The following is a 24,186-nucleotide window of genomic DNA, read 5'->3' as shown; positions in this document are numbered from 1 at the left end:
GATAATGTTTTTATTTTCAGCAGATCCTTGAAGCAGAAGACTCAGTTAAGGATATTGAAGAAAAGCAAATAAGATAAGATAAGATAAGATGGTTCTTTATTGATCCCAATTTGGGAAATAGTTTTTGTTGCAGCAGCATAAAAGACAATAAAACAAAACTAGAAATAAACAAGAATAGAAAGAAAAGAAAATAGAGAATATACATGTAGAATTTGACAAGATATTATATTAACAAATATATATATATACATAAATATATGACATGGAATATTAATATTAAATATTGAACAGATTATATAAATGTAAAGTGTACAACGTGGTTTTATCACAAGAGAAACTATGGAGCAGAGAGTTTGGGTTTACTTGTGTGTAAAGGAACCTTCTCAAAGGTCAGCAGGTAGAATTTCCAACCTGTATGGGTTGATCAGGGTAACAATGACTGGATCCTTGTATTGTTTTTTTAAATCTTAAAGCACTAGTCTTTGGAAACATGTCCCCAGGGTCATCATCTAACACAATTTGTATGGGTTAAATTTGCAGTTCAAAACACATCAAGAAAAAAGGTTGTGCCATATAACATCAGCTCATGCGCTGTATGCTCTTAATGTTTTTATCATTTTTTGTAAAGCCCTTTGAATTGCCTTGTGTTGAAAGGTGCTACATAGATACACTTGCCTTGCCTTGCTTCGCCCTGCCTTGCCAAGGTGGACGATCGAAACATATTGATGCAGGGAAACAGATCGGACGTTTGGCGCTTGGCCATTGTTCTGCTAGCTCTTTGGTTGTTTTGGCCGTTCTATAATGCTGGATGAAGCTGTTTAGCAAAGAGGGGAGGATCAGTGAAACATGTTTGTGTTCTTCGCCCTGCACTTATCCTTTGAAGTTTTTAAGCTAAATAATTATTAAAACTTTTTTTAAAAACATTTCCATTAAGTGTTCTCTTTTCACTTCTCTAATAGACTTACAAGTTATCTGAAAATACCAACTTCACACTTCCTGCCTGCCTATAGCCTAGCACAAAACGAAATACAAACGGAGTTAGCAACTAGCTAGCCTGCAAACAAAGCGTAACATTTAGAAGCTAAAGAACCAGACATTTATTTCGGGGACCAAAACTGAATTACATTTGTTGGGTGACTAAAAACAACAAAACAAAATACTATTAGCTCTGTGCCTGCTTCATGTGCATTTAGCTCACCAAATCCCATGTTAGTATGTTTCTGTAGTATTTGTTATTAGCTCACTATCAATAGGACATTTAGAGACTAAATGATCCCTGAAAATATAACCACAACAGCACATACAAATATCTTTTTTTTAAAACATCACGATCCTTTGATGAACATTTACAAAATGGCTCCCAGGGAAAGTGTTTCTGTTTTTTTTACATGTGACCTTCAGGGCATTTCCCCTTTAACTGGATGAAGCTAACCGTGATTTGACATGATTACAAAGCCATTAAAAAAATGACTTTCGGGCTTCCGTGTCAGGTCGCTTTTATAGGGAAATGCTCTGTCTTCCCGGTAAACTGGTTCTTATAGAGGCGAGTATTTTATCTTAACTTGTGTGTTTGGTCTTTATTCTCACTTTGTTTATATGTGTTTCTACAGGGGAGACAATGAGCACTGGAAGATTTCAAAGCGGTGGCAGAGACAAGTGCAGGTAAGATAAGAATCCCATACAAACCTATACTTCTTTTCATCTAATGGTCTAGAAATAAAGAGTAGGAACAAACAAGAAGAAGAAATAAGAGTTACTATAAGAGAAAGGAACGACTTAAGGCAGAAAAGGGTGTAAATAGAGACCAAGAGAGTCCATAAAAGTCCTGAACAGTATCTGAATTGCCTAAAGTAGCTTTAAGGCTGCAGGTTCTGAGGCTTTGCAGAGCTCTGTGATACAATCTGAAATACCCACCCATTCATCATTTCTCAGTGGACCAGTGAACCCCCGGAGGTTATCCACTTAACACTTTTTCTTGCTAAAGAATGTGCCCTAAGTCTCTGCATGTGACACTGTTACATGAATCTGTAGGGGGAATTAGGGCACTGAAGATTAGCATTTCTTATTTTGTAAGGGGCAATCTCTTCTCGTTGTTTGTTTCTCTATTGTCCTCACCGCATTACAAAAAACATGAGAACACTGTTGCAATTCTGCCATGAACTCTGTGAACCATACAACCGTGTTTGTCAGTTAGATGGAGGACTATCCACGATTGGATCCAAAGATGTAATCCTTAAAATAATAAATGACCATTGCTTTTTGAAAAACTCAACCGACAAGAATCAACGCGATATCTGCATAAAATGAAGTAGTAAAATGATTACCATGGTTTTCTATAAATCCTTACAGCTAGACATAACAAAGTTATAGGTATGGATATCTAAATGATTGAGGCCTGTGTTTAAAACTGTAAACAGTATGCATCTTAGAAAACTGATTTTAAAATCCATTTCCCAATAGATCAACTTGCTACTTAAATCGGGAACTAAACTTGGCATCTTACTAATAATTTCACCCGATTAATGGTTTTGAATTCTTTAAACCTTAGAATCACACAAAATACTGCAGATTGCTTCATTAATTGCCTGTTTTGAAATAAATATGCAATTTGTCTACTGTTACAAGTGCTGTAATACTTGTTTATTAGAATGATATGAGCTTTGTATTCTATTCAGGAAAACATCTATAAATAACTGTGTTGGAGCTTATAAAACCGCATTTAGCTCCCCTACCTCTGGGTTCACAAAAATAACCCTTCACCTATATGGGGAGAGATTGGATTGAGGCCAAAAGAAGCTAATGCTATTGTGCACTGTTGTCCCCTCGCTAATGCGTGATTGGGGGATACATTCATTGTTCAGTGTGCTCAGCTGATAGAGAGACCGCTGTATAAACCTCTTACGGATCTGAAGGGTTACTCAAGTCTTGCAACACTACTCATAATGATGGAGGATCAGCCTCCAGCCCTATACTCTCTGGGACTAAACACACATACACACACACACACACGCATATATTCACATGCCCGTCTCCTGCCTGCGATTATGGTCCAAATCTGACTCCCTCTTGCGCACATTCCTGAGTCGGCCCCACTGCTTTGTCAGTTGCTGCTCCATTGCTGCATGACCACACGGGACTCTGCCACAGAGAGGACTGCACGGATACAAACAAACTTCCCTCTGGGCTTTCAAGTTTTTTATTCTGGAAAGTTTGGAGGACTAAATCAGAAGCTGCCTGATAAGAGATTTGACTCTAATGCATCCATTGATGTTACTTCCAGTGGTCTGAGCAGAGTTGGTTAAATGGCTGAAACCAAAGAAGTCTGAGGAGAAGACAAGCCAAAGGGATATCGTCCTTCGGATGTTGCTTGTTTGCCCTTTAAGGATTGCGCCAGTCTTTTTGAATACTCTCAATCTCTCAGACATTTAGGAAAAACCGTAACAAAGACTAGGATCCAAAGACTTGGATCCAAAGACTTGGATCCAAAGACTAGGATCCAAAGACTAGGATCCAAAGACTAGGATCCAAAGATGGAATTCTTGAGACACAGTCCACGCCTGCGCTCAGACAGCATGAGCAGCTCAGCGTCTCAGAGCTCCAGAAAGTCTCAGAGGTCCAAGGTTGTCCTCCGCCAGCGTCTGACTCATCTGCTGACCTGCGTAGAGGACATGAGCTCTGACGACGAGGCCGGGGAAGAAGTGTCCCGCACGCTGGACGAAGCCTTTCACCTCTGTGGGGGCTACGTTCCCACAGACGCATTCAGGTGGACATGCGCAATGACTTATTCACGCATACTCAAGTTTACAGAGGCAGGAAGAGCTTGAGATCATCTGGATTTCTGTTTCTCTTCTTGTTGGTTTCCAATTATGAGATTAAAGACAATTTAGATATTGAAAAAGTATATATTTCACCTTTATTGCTTCCAATGTCCGAGGACAAAAACAAACTGTTGGATGCCTCTGATATAGTGTATTTACTACGAGACAAATGTTAATGATAAGGTTTAATTATTTCTCTTGTTTTTCTTTGACTTGGGTCAATTCTTGCCGTGATCAAACGCTCTGACAGGCTGCACATGGTGACCTGGAACGTGGCCACAGCCGAGCCCCCTGAAGACGTCGCCTCTCTGATGCAGCTGGACGTCCAGCCCCCCACAGACATCTATGTGATTGGGTAAGAAATAACAATATGGAAGCTGAAATGTAACACTTTGCCAGGAATTGGACTGAAGCATGAAGCAAGTATGTATTTATTTAAAGTAAATGTATTTAAAAGAGAGAAATATTGCTTACCTAATTTCTTTGTGTTGGTGTGTGTCAGCCTGCAGGAGGTGAACGCCACCCCTGTGAGGTTCATCTCTGACCTGTTAGTGGAGGACTCCTGGAGCCACGTCTTCATGGAGACACTGGCCCCCAGAGGCTTTGTGAAGGTGGGAGAGGACAGGAGGAGTAAAGGGGAAATTGTGTGGACCGGTAGAAACAGAAATTACCCATTTCCGTCCTGATTAATAAATGAGTATAAGTGTGAGACTGGTAGTATTTCATTTGACCTTTAATACCAATTATTTTTCTTAAAGCTGTATATTTCAATGTTTTCATACAATTAAAGTTGTACCATATATTATGCATAACTTTAATAGGATTATAAAAAAAATAGGAAAGACATTGAACAAATTGACTTTAGAAGAACATTAATGAAATCTTTCTCCATCTCTGTTTATAGGTCACATCAGTGAGGATGCAGGGTTTGCTGCTGCTGGTGTTTGCCAAACAAATGCATCTCCCCTTCATCAGAAACATCCAGACCACCTACACCCGCACTGGCATCTTTGGCTACTGGGTGAGTTGGTGGAGAGTAATTATACACCCAACACTTAGGTTCAAGACGTTCATAAAAAAAACAAGTGTCGACAAAGAAAAAAAGGAAATATTTGGAGTAAGTGTATGTTTTCACAATGGTTAGCCCTGTCGGCAAATCCAAAATCCCAATGGCATTACATGAGTTATATGAAAGGCCTATTGTGTTTGTTTAGTGAGATGTGCACCAGTTTAGAGTGAATGAAAGCACAAACAAAGAACACAACAACTAGTGTGCCACACTAGTTGTTGTGCTCTTTGTTTGTGCTTTGGAAAATACTTGAAAGACAAATGGTTTAATCTGTGTTAAAGGGAAAACACATAATCTGGCTGAGGAAAGGCCAAACCTGTAGTATTCTGCAGGTTCATTTTATCAAACTTATTTTGCAAGTATTTATAAATCCATACAAATCTTCTACTACACATGTTGTAATTCATCCCTGTTTGTCTGTGTCAGGGTAACAAAGGAGGAGTGTCGGTGCGTTTCTCCTTCTACGGCCACATGGTGTGCTTCCTTAACTGCCACCTGGCGGCTCACATGAACTACGCTCTGCAGCGCGTTGATGAGATCGAGCACATCCTGGAGAAGCAAGACTTTGACATCACTGACACCCCACATGTCCGGGATCACAAGTCAGTACTATTGTACTGTACATCACACACAACCAATGGGATATGCTCTGAGGGTTGTTAGAGCATAATATAATATAATGAGTCTCTATCTATCTCGCGCAGGGTGGTGTTCTGGTTTGGGGACCTGAACTTCCGTATTGCAGATCATGGCTTGCACTTCCTGCGCTCGTCCATCAACAGCGAGCGTCTAAATTTGCTGTGGAGCAAAGACCAGGTAATGTTTAGTGATAAACACACACATACACACATTAAGTATCGCACGCTTACTAATTATGTTCATGTTCTTGCAGCTTACTATGATGAAGAAAAATGAACCTTTCCTCCAGGAATTTGAGGAAGGGCCATTGAATTTCAAACCCACCTACAAGTTTAACCGTAACTCTGATACCTATGATACCAGGTAACTTATGCAGCAAACAAGTAAAATACACAAACACTCATCACATTTCCCAAAGTTCACCTCATTTCTTGTTTCATTTGAATTTTGCACAGCTAGACATGGTTTGGTTTTAAATAAGGCCCACTTACGTCTTTTTGTGTTGCATGCCCCACAATACCTTAGTTCTCAAACACAGCACGTGTCCTTGTTCTTGAAGCTTTTGCCACCCCATCTTGAGCAGTAAACTCTGATATAAAGACGGTATTGGGAGCAGCTCTTGCATGAACCACACTCATCCCTTACACTAGCACCATGTGTATGTCTCTCTCAGAATTAGCACTGTGGCGCTGCCCCTAACCATGTACAGACCCAGGCCCCTGCAGCGCTGCAGCACCACTCTCTTCTTCCTCCTCACCTCCCTCACCTGGGGGCTGCTCTCTGTGTGGTTGGGGGCCTGGCACAGGGAGCTAGACTCGCCAAGGTGGGTGTCTCCAGAGATATGCCGTGTAAAAACAAGATAGAACAGGCACCCTAAAGATTTAATACAATCACAAAATAACTGGAGACACTGATAGAAATGCCAACGGTTCAGTAAACATTGACCTTGATGAATGTCAGACATGCTCTGCAAATTCATTATAACTGAGACAACTCCCTCCTGCACATTGCACCCCACTGTTTGTTTTTGCATTTGGTGTGTGTCGTTGATGCATGGGAAGCTGTATGAAATGGTATTGTCCACTCCTGATGTTCATTCATTCACTGTTCGCATAGCTCTGCATTGCACGTGTTTTTGTTCTCTAAAGAAATACTTTACAGACTAGATGATCATCTGTCATCATCAGTTACTCACCCTGTGTAACCTTGAATTCTTAAAGACGAAGAATACAAATTGTTTCCGCTAAAACTCCCAATCACTACTTACAGAGTGTCACTCTTGTGTGTGCGAACTATTTATCTTTGTGAGTGTTACTCTGATGAGATTTAAGCTAAATGCACGTGTTTTGGAAGTAAAAACATGTGAATAATTAAGACATGAGTTATACTGCACACTTTGTGTTTTTGATAAAGCTTGTTAGTTAAACATGGCCTCCATTTACTTCAATTCATTGGGACTCACTCATGAGAGAAAAATAATTTAAGGTTGAGTAACTGATATACAAATGATCATTTTCTGAGTGAATACTTTTTTAACTGCATTGTTTCCACTGGTTATCATTACAAATATGTGTTTTCAACTCGTTCTCATATTGGAATCTGTGTGATCAACACTTGCTTTGCTCAGTGGCAAGAAGAGGAAACCGGCCTGGACGGATCGGATCCTCTGGCGCATCAAACCCAAAACCTTGCCTTCAGAGGATGATGATGACAAGGCATCGATTTCCACTGTGGATGAGACCGAAGAGTATCCGCTCCTGGTCATTCAGGACAAGTACACCTGCGACATGAGCTACGGAGTCAGTGACCACAAGCCTGTCATTGCAACCTTCAGTCTGGAGGTGAGAGGAGGCTCACTGTAGGGCTAGGACTGTTACTCAATACATATAAGTCTGTTTTCTTTCTGCATTATTAAAGCTCCATGTTCCTTCTGTTATTTCCTGCAGCTGAAGAAGTGCTATGACACACCCCAGGTGCACGTTTCTCCTCTGGGTGTATGGTGCGCCGACCATGACGCACTTCTTACGTACACCGTCCAAGAGGACTTCATGTCCTCCACATGGGACTGGATCGGCCTGTATAAGGTACTGGGATATACTGTACATAGAGGGAAAAGAAAAAAACATATATAAGAAAAAATATTTAAATTATTGGGGCTGTTCTCCTGCAGGTGGGATTCAAGAGTGCCTCCGACTATGAAACCTTTGTTTGGGTTCGAGAGGAGGAGTTGCCAGAGATAAATGAAGTCATACAGGTAATGTGGAAACTAGACATTTATATCTCGTGTGGAGAATCCTTTATGAGTGTTTTATTATTATGCATGTGCATGTATGTTTTTGATGCAGATATCTATGGACAAGGATGAGATCCCTCTGCTGGGTGGACAGTTTGTTTTGGGTTACTACAGTACAAACATGCAAAGCATTATCGGCTTCAGTGCTAACTTCCAGGTGAGTGTCCCATTACCACATCTATAGTTGCATTTTATCATATGTCAATACTTAATCATCATTTGTTTACTCAGAAGAGGATGTTTGTGCACTAAGAAACCTCTACGTGTACTCTATGCATCCACTGTGACTTTGTGTGGCTGTTACGTTCAAGTTTTTCATCTTTGTTTTTATCTTGAAGATCCTGGAGTCAAAGCGTGCCGTCATGGAAGGACTCGTTCCTGAAAACATCAATGGTCTCAAATGAGAACAAATTCACTGCACTGTATTTCTCTACCTTTGGAAATGTATCCCAATTGATTCTGTCATTCAAATGCCCCAAAATATAATCCATTAGACACTGGATCAGCTTATTCAGTCTTTAAATAATGGCCACTACAATGTGCTATCCAATTTTCTGGAAACTTCAATTTGTGTTTTCCAACTTTGCCTTTAAGGATTTCATCTTAAGCTTGGACAGTTTCTCTGCAAGAAAGGTTTATCGCTGTAATGAGTAGTCCTCCAGCTTCTCCACTGGTCTTCTTTCGCCCAATAAATCAAAAATAAAGAAATAAGTTACATTTTGATTTAAAAGTAGTGAATATAATGCTGAAGCTCAATGCAGCCCCTGGTAAAATTGTATTTGAAAATAAATGTTTTGGTTTTGGATTGTACTACATGTGCCAGTGCAGAGGGTTGTACTATAAGAAAGATCTGCTTATTATGGGGAACTGTTGTATAGACAAATATATGTTACGGTTTAATGCAGAAGAATGTGGTAATTTAGTTTGTAAATGTATTGCTATGCGTAATTGGACACACGTGTCTTAAGATAAAAGATAAAGATGGAGGAATTATGCCTAAAATATAATATAAACATGAATTCTAAAAACATTTCATGTCATAAGTGGATGTTGAGATAGACGTCTACTGTGAGGTGTTTTAAGTCTTATTTAGCTTTAAAATAAATATGTTCAATGTTTATTAGATCATTATTAGAGTATAACATGTATCATGACAGACTCTAAGGCAGTGAACAGAATCATGACAGGATCATATCTCTAATTAATTATTTATCTATCTTAATTTAAATATCATAATTGTAATTGTAGTTTCTCACATTATTGCAGTACAGCATGCCTTTTTTACCCCAATGCATAACTGATGACTACTGTCAAAATGTATGTGTGTGGTGTGCGCCTTATTGTCAAATGAACTTAATGATCAAGACGTATGTGATGTAGTGAAATAATTCGTTTTATTGAATAGTTTAACAAATAAGAAGAACACGCTGTTGGTTAGGGAGGTTCTTGATCTGTGATCATAATTGAGGTCTAATAAAAACTGAAAGAAGCAGCTGACTGTGAGAGTTCATTGGCATTACATAAGTTGTCATTATTTAGTGACTGTGTTCATGAACAAAATACAACCTTTTTGTTTACCTCCAAGGTGAATGACTAATCAGTATTAGATACATCAACAGCAGACAAAGCTACACATCAAACTAGTATATGACATTCTACAAGCAACACAAGTGTGATAAGGAACAAGGTCTTAATCTCGCCTCTTTTTTTTATCTTGAATAGTTATGCTCATTGAAGAAGTAGTACATATCCTGAAGGATTTAGGACACAGATACGGGTCATCTTGGTACGTCACAGCAAGTTACAGCCTAAACCAAAGATACATCTATTGATTCAACTAAACCCAACATTTCATCTATTTGCAAGTTGTTAACCATTTTACCTAGTAGTAGTATTCGTTTATTTGTCCCAGAGGGGAAAATGGGTTACAGCACATCACAAAGGCATTTAAAAAGATAAGACATACGTCACTGACAACAACATAGACGCAGATAAAAACGAACAGACATTAAAAAAAAAACAGATATCGGCAGACATAACAATCTCATTTGCAAAAGGGGGTGGGGGACAGTGCCAGATCAGCTGGATAAACAGTGTGGACTCGCCATCACTGATTCAGGAGTTTGATGGCTTGTGGGACGAAAGACAGCCTCGATCTGTTCTTTTTTAACAGAGGGGCACGATATTTCCGCCCGGATGGCAACAGTTCAAAGTTAACAGGTCACTCACAATATTGTGTGCTAATTTTAAAACTCTGTACTTGTATAAGCATTATATATTAGCAAATGAGATTCCTGTCAATTTACTGGACAATGTTATGGCCCTCCTGACTGCATTTTTTTCTGTGCCTCAGTGGCGTTGCCGAACCAGCATATGATGCCGAAGGAGAGCACACTTTCAATAAAAGCATGATAAATCATCTTAACCATTCTGTTGCCGACATTAAAAGACAATAATTTACGGCTCAGATTATTGGTCGTGCTTTTTACAGCGCTACGGTTTCCACAGATTACATTTTGTTATGTATTTATTGTCAAAGCATTTAATATATTCATTGCTGATGAATATATGTTAAGAGCATTCCATGGAATATAACAAAAAGTGTTTCTGAAATAAATTACATACCCCACCTTTAACTAAACGCTCAAAGCCATTTATGACCATTTATGCTGCTACAATACTGTCAATAGAGTTAATTACATTGCATTTTTGGGACTTTGGGTTTAATGAAACCCAAAGTCGAGCAAAAAACAAACAGACATGTAATAATAGTCAAAATAAATGAGTTAGAATGGCAAATAAAGAAAGAAAACAAAAGACGACTGTTCTTACTTTCACAAATCTCCCATAATCCATTGCGCGGGTCCGTTCATTGACATGACAACTCCTGCCTGTTGGAGTATCTCTCTGTAAAGACTCTTGGGTGTTATACACGTGGGGAATTTGAACACATCGCTTCCTCGCTAAAGGTAAGATTTTAGCACATGTCCGTGCACATTTGATGTCATATAAACATGAACACAGTTGTGTAAACCAATGATGGTTATGTTATTGTACTGCAATCACTGCGAAAAGGAGTAATTTGTCCAAAATGTTAGCTAACAGCAGGCTAGCATAGTTAGCTTTGCTGGTTGACATCAGTGGCTCTGGTTGACATAGGCTAGCTAGATGTAAATACTTTGTTTCAGGAGTCCAAATCTTTACAGTAACAATGGTAAACATCCATTTGAAACGTGTTACTCATTGTCCTTTTAATATGCATGATCGTGAATGAGTTAAAGTAACGTTATGCTATCAAGTAAAGAAAGTCTAGCTAGCTATGTTTCCTTTAATAAATAATGAGAAAAGACCATCTTAAAGTAAGGTATACTCACTTGTAAAGGAAGGACTGCTAAAATGTGCAAAATACAACGTGATGTTTTGGGCTAACATTTAAAACATGAATTGTCCATGTCTTATCAAGAACTGGATGTGAACCTTTTTCAGCAAAGATAGCTCATACAGCATCTCCCTAAAACTAAGAAGCAAAACAATCCTGATGCCATTAGCCAGAAAGCCATTTTCATTAACATTGTGTACTCAATTAAGTGTATCATACTTTAGTATACGGACATTAAGGTAATGTACTGTTTTTCAGGTTTGGATCCAAATCTGAGGATGACCAGTGAGGACGTAGAGCGGCTGCTGATCCAGTTTCAGGATGAGGAAGGAGTGGTTCTGGGTTCACCTTTTGATGTTCCTCTAGACATCACACCCGACAAACTACAGCTTGTCTGTAATGCACTGCTACAGAAGGTAACCAGCTGCAATTATAACATCGAAGTAGAATTTAAATTGTCATTAGACTGTAAACATCTGCTCATGAATACATGTCCCTGTTATATCTTTAGTCAGGCTTTGTCCACATCTACGATATTCATTTTTAAAATGAAAATGTGGGACTCAAGAGTGAGAATGTTTGTACTCTTAACAGGTACAAAGTGTTTCTTTTATAAACTGCATATCACTTACTGTATACTTTTAACACATTTCAAACTATGGTCATGGTAAATGTAACATGGCAATTTCCCAATTTTATTAAACGTGTATAAAAGTGATCAAATATAGATTGTATTATTCCTGAATGTATAAACGCTTAAATGTTCTTAGAATAAGGTAATCTTTCAAAGTCCTCGCATGCCATATATTTTAAATCCAGTCAATACATGTTTGTTGTTTTTCTTTCTCCCCTGTAGGAGGAGCCTGTGCCACTGGCATTTTTTGTGCGTGGCGAGGCAGAGGTGGTGTCCAGTCTGGGGTTGTGTGTGAAGGCTCTCTGTGTGGAGACAGAGCAGGTCCTGCCCATTGTGTACCAGCCTCAGGCTGTGTTCAGGGTCCGGGCGGTGGCACGCTGCACCAGCACGCTGCAGGGACACACAGAGGCTGTCATCTCAACTGCTTTCAGCCCCACCGGGAAGTGAGTAACTCAGCTGCTAGATGTTTTTTGGCCTGTTTTCATATATTTAGTTCTTTGATTTATCCAAGAGTCCTCTTAACATTAAATTATCCTTGTTCCTTTCAGATACCTTGCCAGCGGGTCAGGTGATACCACAGTGCGTTTTTGGGACTTGACTACTGAGACGCCCCACCATACTGTCAGAGGTAAAAATTATCTTATAGGGCAGCAAGATCTGCTATGCATCAACAAATACTTTTAAAAGTGTTTTAGATGTCATTAAGCTGTATTCTTCTTTATTGAAGGACACACACATTGGGTACTGAGCATCAGCTGGTCTCCAGACGGCAAGAAGCTGGCTTCAGGGTGCAAGAACAGTCAGGTGAACTGCCAACACACAATGCAGTTTGTCTAAGGATGTATCCCATGAACATGGTGTATTTATTTTGTTGTGGCACTGCTTCTGTAGATCTGTCTGTGGGATCCAGTGACGGGTACACAGCTGGGGAAGACTTTGACCGGACACTCCAAGTGGATCACTTGGATGAGCTGGGAACCTCTTCACCTGTGAGCATTAAACTCATCACTTTCTCACTTCTGTAAATTATTGCCTATTTTACTGCTGACCTAAATCCCATTACATTATTTTTGGTACTTAAACTGTTAAATAACAGAAAACTAGATGCTTTTTTAATGAAATGACAAATTTAGTTTTTAGGTTCCTGCTATTGTGCATGCTAGCTCACTGTCACACTGGTTTACTGGGACACTTGAATAGTAATATTTTTCAATAATGTTTTAGCTACACATGCAGACACAGAAAAGTCAGTTCAGACCTTCCATCATGTCCTCTTAATTGAAAATGGTACAGTAGTTTTTCATTAAACCAATGTAATAAATGCTTAATAAGATGACAGTAGCTAATGTAATAGAGGCTAGCCATGACATGATATAGGGACTTTATAATGTATTGTAGAAAATTTGAATTGGGATAGATTTTCTTTAATCATTTTGTCCTGACTGTTTGTCTGATCCCCTCCTCCTCTCCCTTTTAGTAACCCAGAGTGCCGATACTTGGCCAGTAGCTCTAAGGACGGCTCAATACGTGTTTGGGACACCGTGTTGGGTCGTTGTGAGAAAATCCTGACCGGACACACTCAGTCAGTCACCTGTGTGAAGTGGGGAGGAGATGGACTTCTTTACACTTCCTCCCAGGACCGAACAATCAAGGTCTGGAGAGCCAAAGATGTAAGTGTGTGTTTGAGACACTTCTTTAAATGTTTATTGTCACAGACAGAGTGAGTCAAATGAGAGAGGCGATACATCTCAGAGTCAAGTCAAATACTTCATGTGTGTTTAATTCTGTTTGTGGGTATAGGGCGTCCAGTGCAGGACTCTGCAGGGTCACGCCCACTGGGTGAACACCCTGGCTCTCAGCACAGACTACGTCCTGCGCACTGGAGCTTTTGAACCTGCAGACGCCACGATCAACCCCCAGGACCTCACTGGATCATGTAAGGATTATGTAACTTAGACTTGGGAAATATTGAAAGGGCAAAATGTGCTACTCTTTGAAGAAGGGGCTTTATGGCTTATAGGTTGAATGTAACATGTATTGATCTCTCCCCTAGTGGAAGAGCTGAAAGAAAAGGCTTTGCAGAGATATAATAAAGTTAGGGTAAGTACTGCTTGTTCTCTGTGCTTATGTGTTCTTGTCTGTATTTCCTTTATATCAGTACTCTAACTCCTGCTGTCATGCTACAGGGTTCAGCTCCAGAGCGCTTGGTGTCGGGTTCAGATGATTTCACCTTGTTCATGTGGAACCCTGCAGAAGAGAAAAAGCCTCTGGCCAGGCTGACGGGTCACAGCGCTCTGGTCAACGAGGTGCTCTTCTCCCCAGACACCAGGCTCCTCGCCTCTGCCTCATTCGACAAGTCCATTAAAATCTGGGACGGACGCACTGGAAAGTTAGTAAATCTCATACCATCATTGAATCCATGTGTAATACTGCTGTTATCCAGGTGATGGTGCTGTAGGCATATGACGTGAGTATTTGTAACTGAGTGAATTATTATCTCTGTCTTGCTTTGCCCAAAGGTACTTAATATCCCTGCGTGGCCATGTGGGCTCTGTGTATCAAGTGGCTTGGTCCGCAGACAGCAGGCTGCTGGTCAGCGGCAGCAGCGACAGCACGCTCAAAGTGTGGGACATCAAGACTGGGAAGCTGAATATGGACCTGCCCGGCCACGCTGATGAGGTGAGGGAGGACAAAGATGATAGCTGTGTGTTAATTGCAGGGATGTCAATGATTATGCTTATCATTGTAAGGGCTGGCGCCAAAACTGACTGATTGTGATTGTCCTTTTTTGCCTTATTGACTTATCTCTTGTGTTTGTAGGTCTATGCAGTGGACTGGAGTCCTGATGGACAAAGAGTGGTCAGCGGTGGGAAAGACAAATGTCTCAGAATGTGAGTGAGATGCCAAGAAGCAATCTTTACCTTTTTTGTCCGTTTTTTTTAAGTTAACATGTTGCCTCACATGGAACCTTTTGATCTTGTTTTATTATTCTAGATGGAGAAGATAGACCCACCTCTGATTCTCCCTCCTCACTTCGGCAGAGGATTTCACATCTTCTCCTATCAGGAAGCCCGACAGCTGGAGCAAAGGTGGCTCGGCTGAACCTAATCCCCCATTGGGCTTCGTTACACTGTCTCACTGATAGCAGTGTGTCCAGGGGTGCTAGTCATGATGGGAAAGCCCTCTCTCTAAGCTTGGATACCCATGTGAGAATAATAACAACGATGCAACACCCGAAAGCTGAGTGTGAATGTTAAACTTGGGACTTTCAAATCAATTATGGCCCTGACGTACTACTTAGTTTAAAGCTGTATCATAGTGCCATGCTTATATGCATAAACCACAAACATCGTTATGTATCCAATTATAAATACAGAATATAATCTTAAGTAATTAAATGAGATGCATACATTGAGAGCTTAAAAAAAGGTATTAGCCCTACTAGATGAACTATATACTGTGGATGGACGTGGCAACAGGTGGGAGTGTTTAATACCTTCCTCTGTGATTTAAATGATGACCGCGCTCGCCCACCAACTTCAGCCTTTAATCTTCTCTGTCCGCAATCTGTCTGATTTTCCATCCCATTGTGGAAAAACCAGGTCCACCATTCCAGCAAAAATAACTTGTTTCACTTTCTGTATTTTACCGGCTTTGTGAATATTGGATATGAATAAATATTTTACATCAAAACATCATTTTACATTACCTACTTGACCACACAGGTCACCACTGTCTAAAGAAGCAGCTTTGGATTTGTTTTTAGATGCAAATCCTTGAAGTGTTGGAGGAAACCATCAAGTGAAAGAAAATCTTAATACCCCCGGTACAGGTTACATTGAGGCGTTACAAGAAAACAATTAGAAATATAAGAAGTTATTTGTATTGAAGTGGAGTTTGTACATCCATTTCTTACATACAAAACACTATAATATCTGAATTATGGGCTGTTATGTGCCTAAATACACATTACCAAAGTCACACAGATCAGGTTTATCAATCAGTTTATTGAAACAATATTTTATCTAAATCCTTTCTGAAACTTCAAATGCATCACAATTTTTCACACAAATCCGTCACTCCGCCCAACAGGATCTTCAGAAATGCGATTGATGAAGTCTGATATGTTTATGAAAAGCAGCACACACATAGAAAAAAATGTGCATTAGTTAAAAAAAAAAAAATGGTAAAGACATGAGGATTGAAGAATATTCTGTTGCTCTTAGTTTTAAAATGTAATAAAGATGTCCTTTTTATTAGGGATATTCAATTGGAGATTCTATTGAAATGTGGCAAAGGCGAGTATAAAGGCTTCTGTGGTGCTACTAGTTTGATTAAAAACCCAGCCTTTCTGTTATCGAGCCTCTCAGACATCTGTCCCCTTGTTGACGTTCAATATATGTAAACACTTAATAAGAGAAGTGCAATAAAAGATGGCTAACGAACTATTTCATCGGTAAGCGTACAAAATGCTTGTAAAGCAGTTAGGCTTGAGGTAAACAATATTAAAGTGACAGATTTGACTAGAGGACGGTAGGATGAATCAATAAGCACAGAAAGGCTCAAGTGCACTGAAGTCATGTCTGGCATGTTATCTTGAGTAAATGTGTATTCACTTTTATATTTCAGGCTGCACACCAGCAGCTGCTGGGAAATAATAACCTGACTGAGGGTCTGAACAAAGCATTACTGGTCAAATATTCCCAAATAAAGCCTTCACATGCAGCTGTTAAGTACTCAAAATACATACTGAGCATATAGTAACGTGTGATGTTGAAGATGTAACGTTGACCTCGCTAACTTCTATTAATGAATCATGTCTTGTGCTACATAGGGCTTTGTTTCCTACAATGTGTGCTCAATGACTACTTTTATTAAGTTGTAACACTCTGAAACAATCTGCAAGAAAGGTACTGACTCCAGAACAGTTTGTGTACACTGCGAGCCACTGTCAGCGTGTAACAGGATAGATGCCACATCGAGATCCATGCAGCCAAACGGAGCAGTTATCAGCAGCGGCCATGAAATACACAATGAGCAGTATCCTCATCTCCAAGACACAGTGAGGAAATACTGCTAAAGATGACCCCACAAGCACTGTCAGGTAAGCAATTACAAAACAGAGAAGTGTTGAATTACTGCACAGACATTTGAAAGTACTGCCGCAAGCTTGTTTGGGTCCAGTAGCGTCTCTGTAGCAACCCAGTATACTAAGTACTCAGTGAATCAAAAGACACATTTATGGTTAAAGTACAAAGTGTTCACTACAACATGTACCATAACAGTCGTACAAAGTTAAAACAGACATACGTAGTATCCCTTTTTGTTTAACCCACTCGTCTTGCCCCCTTCTCTTATGTGAACCTTTGGTTCATAAGGTTTCTTTAGTCTCTACACAGAGTCTACACTCTGTGTAAACTCTTTGTAGAATCCTTTCTGAATTTGCCTTTTCCTATTCTTCAACATAAATCCCTCTTGATTCCTAAGTCAGACCGAGAAAGCGTAGAAATGCAAAACTGAGCTGTTTAGTCCGGCCATCCGTGCTTCCTCCCTTACTTTTTTTGGTTACATCTTGGATTATTTGATGAAACGGAGTGAAAACTGGTCATGATGAAGAGTCATCTCTTCGGGTCAATGCAGAGAGCAAATATGAACTAAAATAGAGGTGTTCAGTTGTGCGTAGCATGAGGCACTGGTCTGTGCTTCCCTTTGGATCTCTGTCACTGTCTGGCCCATCTACTGCGTCTTCCACACGTTGTTCAGTAGCTTGACCACCTCCTCATAGATGACAAAGACTATTGCCACGTCCAAACACACACGGCCCAGCCTGGGAACTGTTCCCTTGTAAAACCTGGGGACAAAATGAGATCAGGTTAGATGGTTCAGCAAAAACTAAAGCAGACGGCATGATTAATGCGGAGGGTTACTCACGCCTGTGGTCCTTCATTCTTCAAGATCTGGAAGCCACAGTCAACTGTGGATTTGTAGCGGTGGGCCTCCAGACCCTACAGAAATCAGAGTGAGTTTGAAAAATGGCAAAACATGAACGTAACATCCACAGAGGGTGTGTTTGTTTCCTACCTGCATCCTTGTTTTCACCACATCCAGAGGTGTATTTCCAAAAACACTGGCAGCTCCTGCCGTCGCTCCAAAGATTGCGGTTATAAATGGGTGCATGTCTCGGCTTGGGTCGTCACCTTAAAGGCCAAAAACGAAAGTTTGTGGAGAATGGACAGAAATGGGAGAAGAATGCATCCACCCGTCAATCATTAAAAAAAAGACATACAAGGACATTGGCATTTATTTTGCAGTCAGTAGATTTTCTCACCTTTGTACCAATTGCGCAGCAAGTTCATCACATAGAATCGGATCGCCTGATTGGATCCTTGTTTCAGCACAGTCGCTGTCAGACCTTGATATGTCCCCCTCACACCTATTTTTAAAGAAGACAAACCACATACATGAATATTGGTAGATACATGTAGCCAATAACAAGGAGCAGCCTATAAAAGATTTAAGAAGTTTGTAAGAGATTCAGCCAATGTTCCCCTTTTCACTCTCTTACCCTGTTCTCTGATAATCTCACTGATTCCGTGAAAGAAGCCTCTGTAGCGCGGTCTGAGCGAACACTGGTCATGGATCATCTTCACCTGGAGGACAAGGGAAGAACCACCTCATCAGGCCATTTATTCAGATTATTGTTTATTAAAGCTTCCTACAGTCAAAGCAATGTGTAACAGCATCCAGCTCCTCTGACCTTCAGGGTCTCCATGGGACAGACGACCACGATGGCCTCCGTTATCCCTGCTCCTAAACCACACACGAGGCTCCGCGTGTTGTCAAGGCGACCTGTGGCGTCTCGCATTGGGTTGCTGAGCATATCAAACGTGCCAAACCTTTAGAAAACGACAAGGTGATTGTGTTTTTATTTTCTTACTCTAAAACACTACATCATGGTAGTATTAGTAAAGCATTTCCAGTAAGTTTGTGATTAGCGGTTTAGTTAACTTTTTTTAAATCGTCATGCAAAAGTAGGAAACATTTAATGTTCTTAGGAATAATTAAAGTGTAAGAATTAGCTGCTTTTGGTACTCAATGTTATAGAACATGAAATATCCTTAGGTTTGAAACAGTTGGGTGGATAACACAAGACATTTGATGCAATACATTCTTGGAAATTGTGATGAAAAGACCAAGGAATCATTTAAATGTAGGGGGAATCATCTGTAGATTAATCAATAATGAAACTTTTTTTTTTTTTTTTAATCCTTCCAAATGTGTCTGCCTATAAAGTGCCATAAAATGCTGTGATACTGCTTTGACGGAGAAAAGCTACTGAATAGCATGTGTGCATCTTCACCTCACTGCAGACTTGGGTATTGATCCATAGAGCAGGGAGCTGAGACCTCGATACAGTCCTCTCAGCCCATGATCTTGCACGGTCAACTTCACACAGTCGCCTAAACACACACACGCACGCAGCATAGCATCCAGGAGTGAGTAACCCATCAGAAGACTTGCACACAAACCTGCAGTCAGGCAGAAGTCATACATGTCCCAGTGACCTACCGATCCCTCTGTATCGAGGTGGGTTGGCTCGCTCATCTAGCTGCAGCTGGGTCTTGACATATTCTGTGGGGAAGGTGATACAAATCTCTATTCCTCCTGCAATGCCACCTGAGTGTGGAAAGAAGAGAGATGATGATTTGTAGACTCACTGTGCAGAATGTTCTGGGAGCAGGGAGAACTTGCATGCTTTTCTATGTCACTATTTAAAAAATGAGATGCTAGATCATTCCTGCTTAGTCGATAAATCAATTAGATATACACAGCATTGTCTGCATTGAGTTGGAAGGTGTAGCTAAGGGTTACTGACTGTATATGCTTCTATTAATTCAATATGCATTTTCGATAATTACAAATTAATAAAAATGTTAGCTTAGCACTAAATAAATTCCTATTGTATTAAGTATTGTAGCATTGCTGCTGGATGAGTGCGATTTGATCCAGTTCTGCATGGATAGCCTATTTGAGCGACAGATTGCGATTAGTCTACTGTGCAGGGAGCAAAATGCTACTATTCGTATGTGCGTTTCAAAATCAACCTGCAAGAATGGACTTTCCAGGATGCGTGAGTTTCCTTCCTCCGACTGCAGCGGTCGCCAGGTTTCTCCCCGTCAGAGAGCCCGGCAGAGAGCCCAGCCCCGCGGCGACCAGACGCTGCGATGGAGGCTGATGATGAGGAGCTGATCCCGGGCATCCTCTACTCACAGCGCCGCTCTCACACGGCCCCTCGCACACCGAAAACGGCTTCAGTAGTGACGACATGTCGGTGTTCAGGGGCTCGTTATATAAATCTGTCTGTGGCGACGGTCCCACACGGACAATGTCAGACGACAACAAAAACACAGGATGGTGGAGGCTCACAGGGACCATCAATATTCAAATAGCAGTCAGGTGATGGGGCAGGGCATCACCATGCTTCCTAATCTAATGCCATTACCCAGTCACGTGACTGTGCGTGAGTATTAGCGACCAATAAGGTGGAGGACGGTGTTTGTTCATGTGTCGATGTCATTTTGTAGTCTGTCACTGTCAACTACTATGATAATAATCTACCATCATTTAACCATTTTCTTGAAGTAAGGATATAATTTGTATATTTTCACAATGCCCTCTATTTTGTGCACTTATATAAGTCTAAAAAAGGCTATTATAACCTTTTTCACATTATTAAACAAACCAAAATATAAAGCAGTGGATGGGAAAAATACAGAAAAATGTAATTGTAATATATATATACAATATGATTGAAGAGAATAAACTAAAAACCAAACCATATGACACGTTTATGCACACAATGTGTTTAGTACATTTGTCAATAAAACGTTCAATGTCAAGTATAATTACAGTGAAAGTCATGTATTCAGAGTTATCGTGTATTAAACAGTATGTTGTAATAGAAAAATGTATCGGATGCAAAGATTTCAATTCAAAGACAGACAATATTGTAATAGGAAGAAGTTGGATGTACAAGATGAAAAACAAACAATAGTAAAGTACAAATAAACAATAGTTTGGTATATTGCTTAAGCCATGTTTCCTAAAATAGTGCTCTAGCCATGCCAAAGCACACACACACCCTGCCTCCCCCAATCACCCTTTACATGAAACTAGGTCAGTGTTTCCACCCACAACCCCCACCCCACTGAAAAAATATAGACTGACACAGGGAGAGCTAGTCAGTGTCAAAACCCCAAACTACAATCACCAATTGTTGTTCAATTTTGTGTGTATATAATTTTATTTTTTTAAATAGATGAACTTGATGTTCTACAACATGTCTACATGCACCTGCGATTACACATAGGGGTAGACTGTAGCAAAAAAATCCAGTTCAGGAGGGAGATCTCGGTATGTAGACAATAATTTCTCCAGCTGCTCTTTCTGCTCTTCGTGGTCCTCTTCTACTGAGTAGACGCTCACCTGGAAAACATGATCAACAAGAGCATTAGTATCCACACAGATCCCGGTATATGTGAAGATTCAGGCAGCTTTTATCTTTTTTCTCACCCTGATCGTGTTGAGTAAGCTCCTTTGTGCCAGCCTGATTTTCAGCAGTCTCTGCACAGTTCTGATTTCCAGGAAAGCCCAGACTCTCAGCTGCTCCAGACGATCACAACGTCTAACCAGCTTCAGCAGCTCATCGTCCAATAATTCACTGCAGTTACTCAGGTGCAGGGTCAGAAACTGCAGACAGGCAATATAAAAATGACCAACAACACAATGTCTCATTTCCAGGAACCCCTTCATAGCCTGCTATTCTCTGCATGTCCACCAGATGCCCTCAGACTTTTTAACCAGTCATGCTCACCTGACCTTCCACAGCAACCTGTTTTCCCTTTCCCTCATCAGCCCTGGAGCATTTAACCAGCCGTTTTTCACTTTTACCACCAAGTCAAAGATGCCATGTAGCTTTGGATGTTTGCTGGTCACTGAAGCCTGAAACCTTAACCACTATTGTGTCCCTGTACCTGCCAGTAAGGTAGGATTTTCTACATCTTAATGCTTTTGGGTCGTTCCCGTGTGGCCTCGTGCTCACATCCACATGATTATTTATTGCGAAAGATTTTTTTTTTTAAAGCATTAACAAATCCCTCTAAACATTTCCTGAACTATCACACAGTATGTTTTCTGGGAACGTTAGTTTACCACAATGTCTCTAAACTACTTCGTATCCTTACCTTCAGAGTGAGTCTGAACTGAGGCAGCATGACATAGAAGAGAGGCCTGGGGCTCCATTCTTCGTTGGGAGAGTAGAAAGTTGTCATGCTGAAATCAACAAGGGGAATCTCAGGCAGCAGAATCCTTGCAAGTCGGTCAGTGTTGAGGATTTGGTCGACTTCAATCTTGACTTTCAGGCCCGGGCAGCACGATGCCAGAGATTCCCATGAGTGACCGCAAATCACCTAGACAGAACACAACACAAATCTCAAAGCACCAACATTTTTGTGTTGCCAAGATAAATACTTTCTTGTGTGTCCTTACACTCAGCTCCCTGAAGATGAAGCCTATCATTTTTTTTAAATAAAGCCTTCAGAACCATCTACCCTTTGCCGTCTATGTAAGCAGTTACATTTGTTGGGAATAGTCTACAGAACCAATGGCTGTCAACATGCAATGTTAATCTATTATGTTCGTAATTACCTGTCCATGGGGCACATTCAAAGAACACCACAGTGAAAGTGTTTTCAAGTGGATGAAATCTCTCCACCCTTGGTCTCTGGGCTGCAATGCCTTTAGAAGCTCATCTGACAGACAGGAGTAGCTCAGGCTCAGGTGGGTGAGGCCTTTCATGAAGCCCAGGGTGCGGGGCATGTTGGAGTTACGGTAGACTGGAACTTCTCCAGAAAAGAAACCCTTCAAGTCCAAAGTAGAGATGTAGTAGCGATGGTTGGTGCGCTTCTGAGACTGTGCCAGGGTGGTAAGCATCTCCAGACCCTAGAGGTTAAAGGATCAGGAATCAGAAACAAATAACTTTTGAATGAGCACTCTGCTAGTGAAATCTTTGGCCATTTTGGTAAAGCACCCATAGCAGTAACATACCTACTCAAACATCATCTTTGGTGTTGTAGTCACCTGAATCATGCCGATTTTCATCCCATTCAGACAAACGGAGTCAAGCTTTGAGCCTTGTGTGCGGAGGAAGGAAACCAGGAAGATAACGAAAGAGTTTCTGAGTCCAGAAGTCCAGGAGGGCCGGTCTAACTCCAGATTTGTGAGGCTGATAGACTTCAGTGACGCCCGTACTCTATGGAGACAAAATAATGTTTGGTTTGGAGAGTCGTCAGTTACAGTCTGATGTGGGATTTATTGGGGTTAAGAGGGGCTTTAAGAACACACACTCCTTTACCTGGTAAGCTCATCAAATACTGTCTTGATTGTTCTCAACATTCTCAAGGCTATCGAGTAAGTGGATGGAGGATTCACCAACACGGCCAACCTCTCCAGGTAGACTCCTCGAGACTGGACATAGGCCACAGAAGAGTGGAATTCAGACTGCCTGTACTTGGACGGCCGGACATTTAGATGGAAGGTGTGTGAGCGCCAGAGGGAGGGAGAGTGCATGATGTTGTGCCAGCGCTGACAAACCAGGTCTGCACTCCTGCGATCCCCTTCATCAAGAAACTTAAACACGTGCGTCAAGCACAAAACAGGAAGTATGGCCCAACTCTCTGAGCTACACCCTGCATCACTGAGAACTTCTTCCATCTTTTCTCGATTGTCCTCATCTTCACTGTTTTGCAGTGGGATTAACTCCTCATTCATATTTGGTATGCTTTTGTAATCCTGCCGCTGCAGAATTTTTCCTAAGAAAGCATGGTTTAGTGTTAGATTTATTAAGGCATTCACATAAGACAAATCTGAAAATGTGAAACAACATTACCTGTACTCGGTGAAGTAAAATGGGAGACAGAGAGGTGGTTGAAACTGCTAAAGCAGTTAGAGAAGCTACCGCGGAATGTTTATGCCCAAAAAACATTCAAACAAATACAAAAAAAAACATCTTGGACAACAATGATAAATAGAATATCACTATGGGAGAAGAATATTTTAAAATGTTAGTTATCATCCTTTTTTAAGATAAACACTGAGATGTTTAGGCCTGAGAACAATTAAACAAAATACAAAAAATGGAAGGCAACGGACAAAAGGGGAGATGGGGAATAGGAATCCTTGGAAAACACTAAGAAGAATTTTTAAAATCTTGTTTTCATCCTATTGAAGAGTATCATTGTTGAGATAAATCAACACTTAATAATTTATTATAATGTACTGCTGCAATGTGAAACG

At 40.6% G+C, this 24,186-nt stretch overlaps 4 protein-coding genes across 5 annotated transcripts; 2 read left to right on the top strand and 2 right to left on the bottom strand.

Annotated features, from left to right (window-relative positions):
* The first annotated feature begins 1,618 nt into the window (after positions 1 to 1,618).
* Positions 1,619 to 9,253, top strand: inpp5kb (inositol polyphosphate-5-phosphatase Kb). 2 transcript variants are annotated; one of them, XM_034201665.1, is made up of 12 exons: positions 1,619 to 1,662; positions 4,069 to 4,173; positions 4,321 to 4,429; positions 4,723 to 4,839; positions 5,314 to 5,489; positions 5,592 to 5,703; positions 5,780 to 5,889; positions 7,154 to 7,367; positions 7,473 to 7,610; positions 7,697 to 7,780; positions 7,872 to 7,976; positions 8,158 to 9,253. In XM_034201665.1, the coding sequence occupies exons 1-12, from the start codon at positions 1,619 to 1,621 to the stop codon at positions 8,221 to 8,223; spliced, it is 1,380 nt and encodes a 459-aa protein (XP_034057556.1). In that variant the 3' UTR covers positions 8,224 to 9,253. The 2 variants fall into 2 exon arrangements, with proteins under 2 accessions (XP_034057556.1, XP_034057548.1); XM_034201657.1 differs by lacking the exon at positions 1,619 to 1,662 and adding an exon at positions 3,468 to 3,763.
* Positions 9,254 to 10,682: 1,429 nt separating this feature from the next.
* On the top strand, positions 10,683 to 15,525 carry nle1 (notchless homolog 1 (Drosophila)). Its single transcript, XM_034201467.1, has 13 exons — positions 10,683 to 10,788; positions 11,457 to 11,614; positions 12,055 to 12,275; positions 12,381 to 12,460; positions 12,560 to 12,636; positions 12,724 to 12,821; positions 13,310 to 13,502; positions 13,633 to 13,768; positions 13,886 to 13,932; positions 14,019 to 14,221; positions 14,352 to 14,511; positions 14,653 to 14,723; positions 14,827 to 15,525. The coding sequence occupies exons 2-13, from the start codon at positions 11,477 to 11,479 to the stop codon at positions 14,837 to 14,839; spliced, it is 1,437 nt and encodes a 478-aa protein (XP_034057358.1). The 5' UTR covers positions 10,683 to 10,788; positions 11,457 to 11,476; the 3' UTR covers positions 14,840 to 15,525.
* Positions 15,526 to 15,819: 294 nt separating this feature from the next.
* On the bottom strand, positions 15,820 to 20,309 carry slc25a1a (solute carrier family 25 member 1a). The gene is made up of 9 exons (XM_034201481.1): positions 19,938 to 20,309; positions 19,402 to 19,509; positions 19,193 to 19,292; positions 18,590 to 18,728; positions 18,398 to 18,482; positions 18,161 to 18,265; positions 17,914 to 18,029; positions 17,764 to 17,837; positions 15,820 to 17,683 (listed from the first exon to the last, which is right to left on the bottom strand). Exons 1-9 carry the CDS (start codon positions 20,266 to 20,268, stop codon positions 17,569 to 17,571), a joined length of 1,173 nt encoding a protein of 390 aa, XP_034057372.1. The 5' UTR covers positions 20,269 to 20,309; the 3' UTR covers positions 15,820 to 17,568.
* Positions 20,310 to 21,143: 834 nt separating this feature from the next.
* Positions 21,144 to 23,661, bottom strand: LOC117535294 (F-box only protein 39-like). Its single transcript, XM_034199719.1, has 6 exons — positions 23,246 to 23,661; positions 22,972 to 23,143; positions 22,540 to 22,833; positions 22,077 to 22,301; positions 21,406 to 21,582; positions 21,144 to 21,318 (listed from the first exon to the last, which is right to left on the bottom strand). The coding sequence occupies exons 1-6, from the start codon at positions 23,659 to 23,661 to the stop codon at positions 21,193 to 21,195; spliced, it is 1,410 nt and encodes a 469-aa protein (XP_034055610.1). The 3' UTR covers positions 21,144 to 21,192.
* Between the last annotated feature and the right edge of the window lie 525 nt (positions 23,662 to 24,186).

This window comes from Gymnodraco acuticeps, unplaced genomic scaffold (genome assembly GCF_902827175.1).
Source record: "Gymnodraco acuticeps unplaced genomic scaffold, fGymAcu1.1, whole genome shotgun sequence".
Taxonomy (NCBI): Eukaryota; Metazoa; Chordata; class Actinopteri; order Perciformes; family Bathydraconidae; genus Gymnodraco; species Gymnodraco acuticeps.
This window is presented reverse-complemented; position numbering and strand designations above follow the sequence as displayed.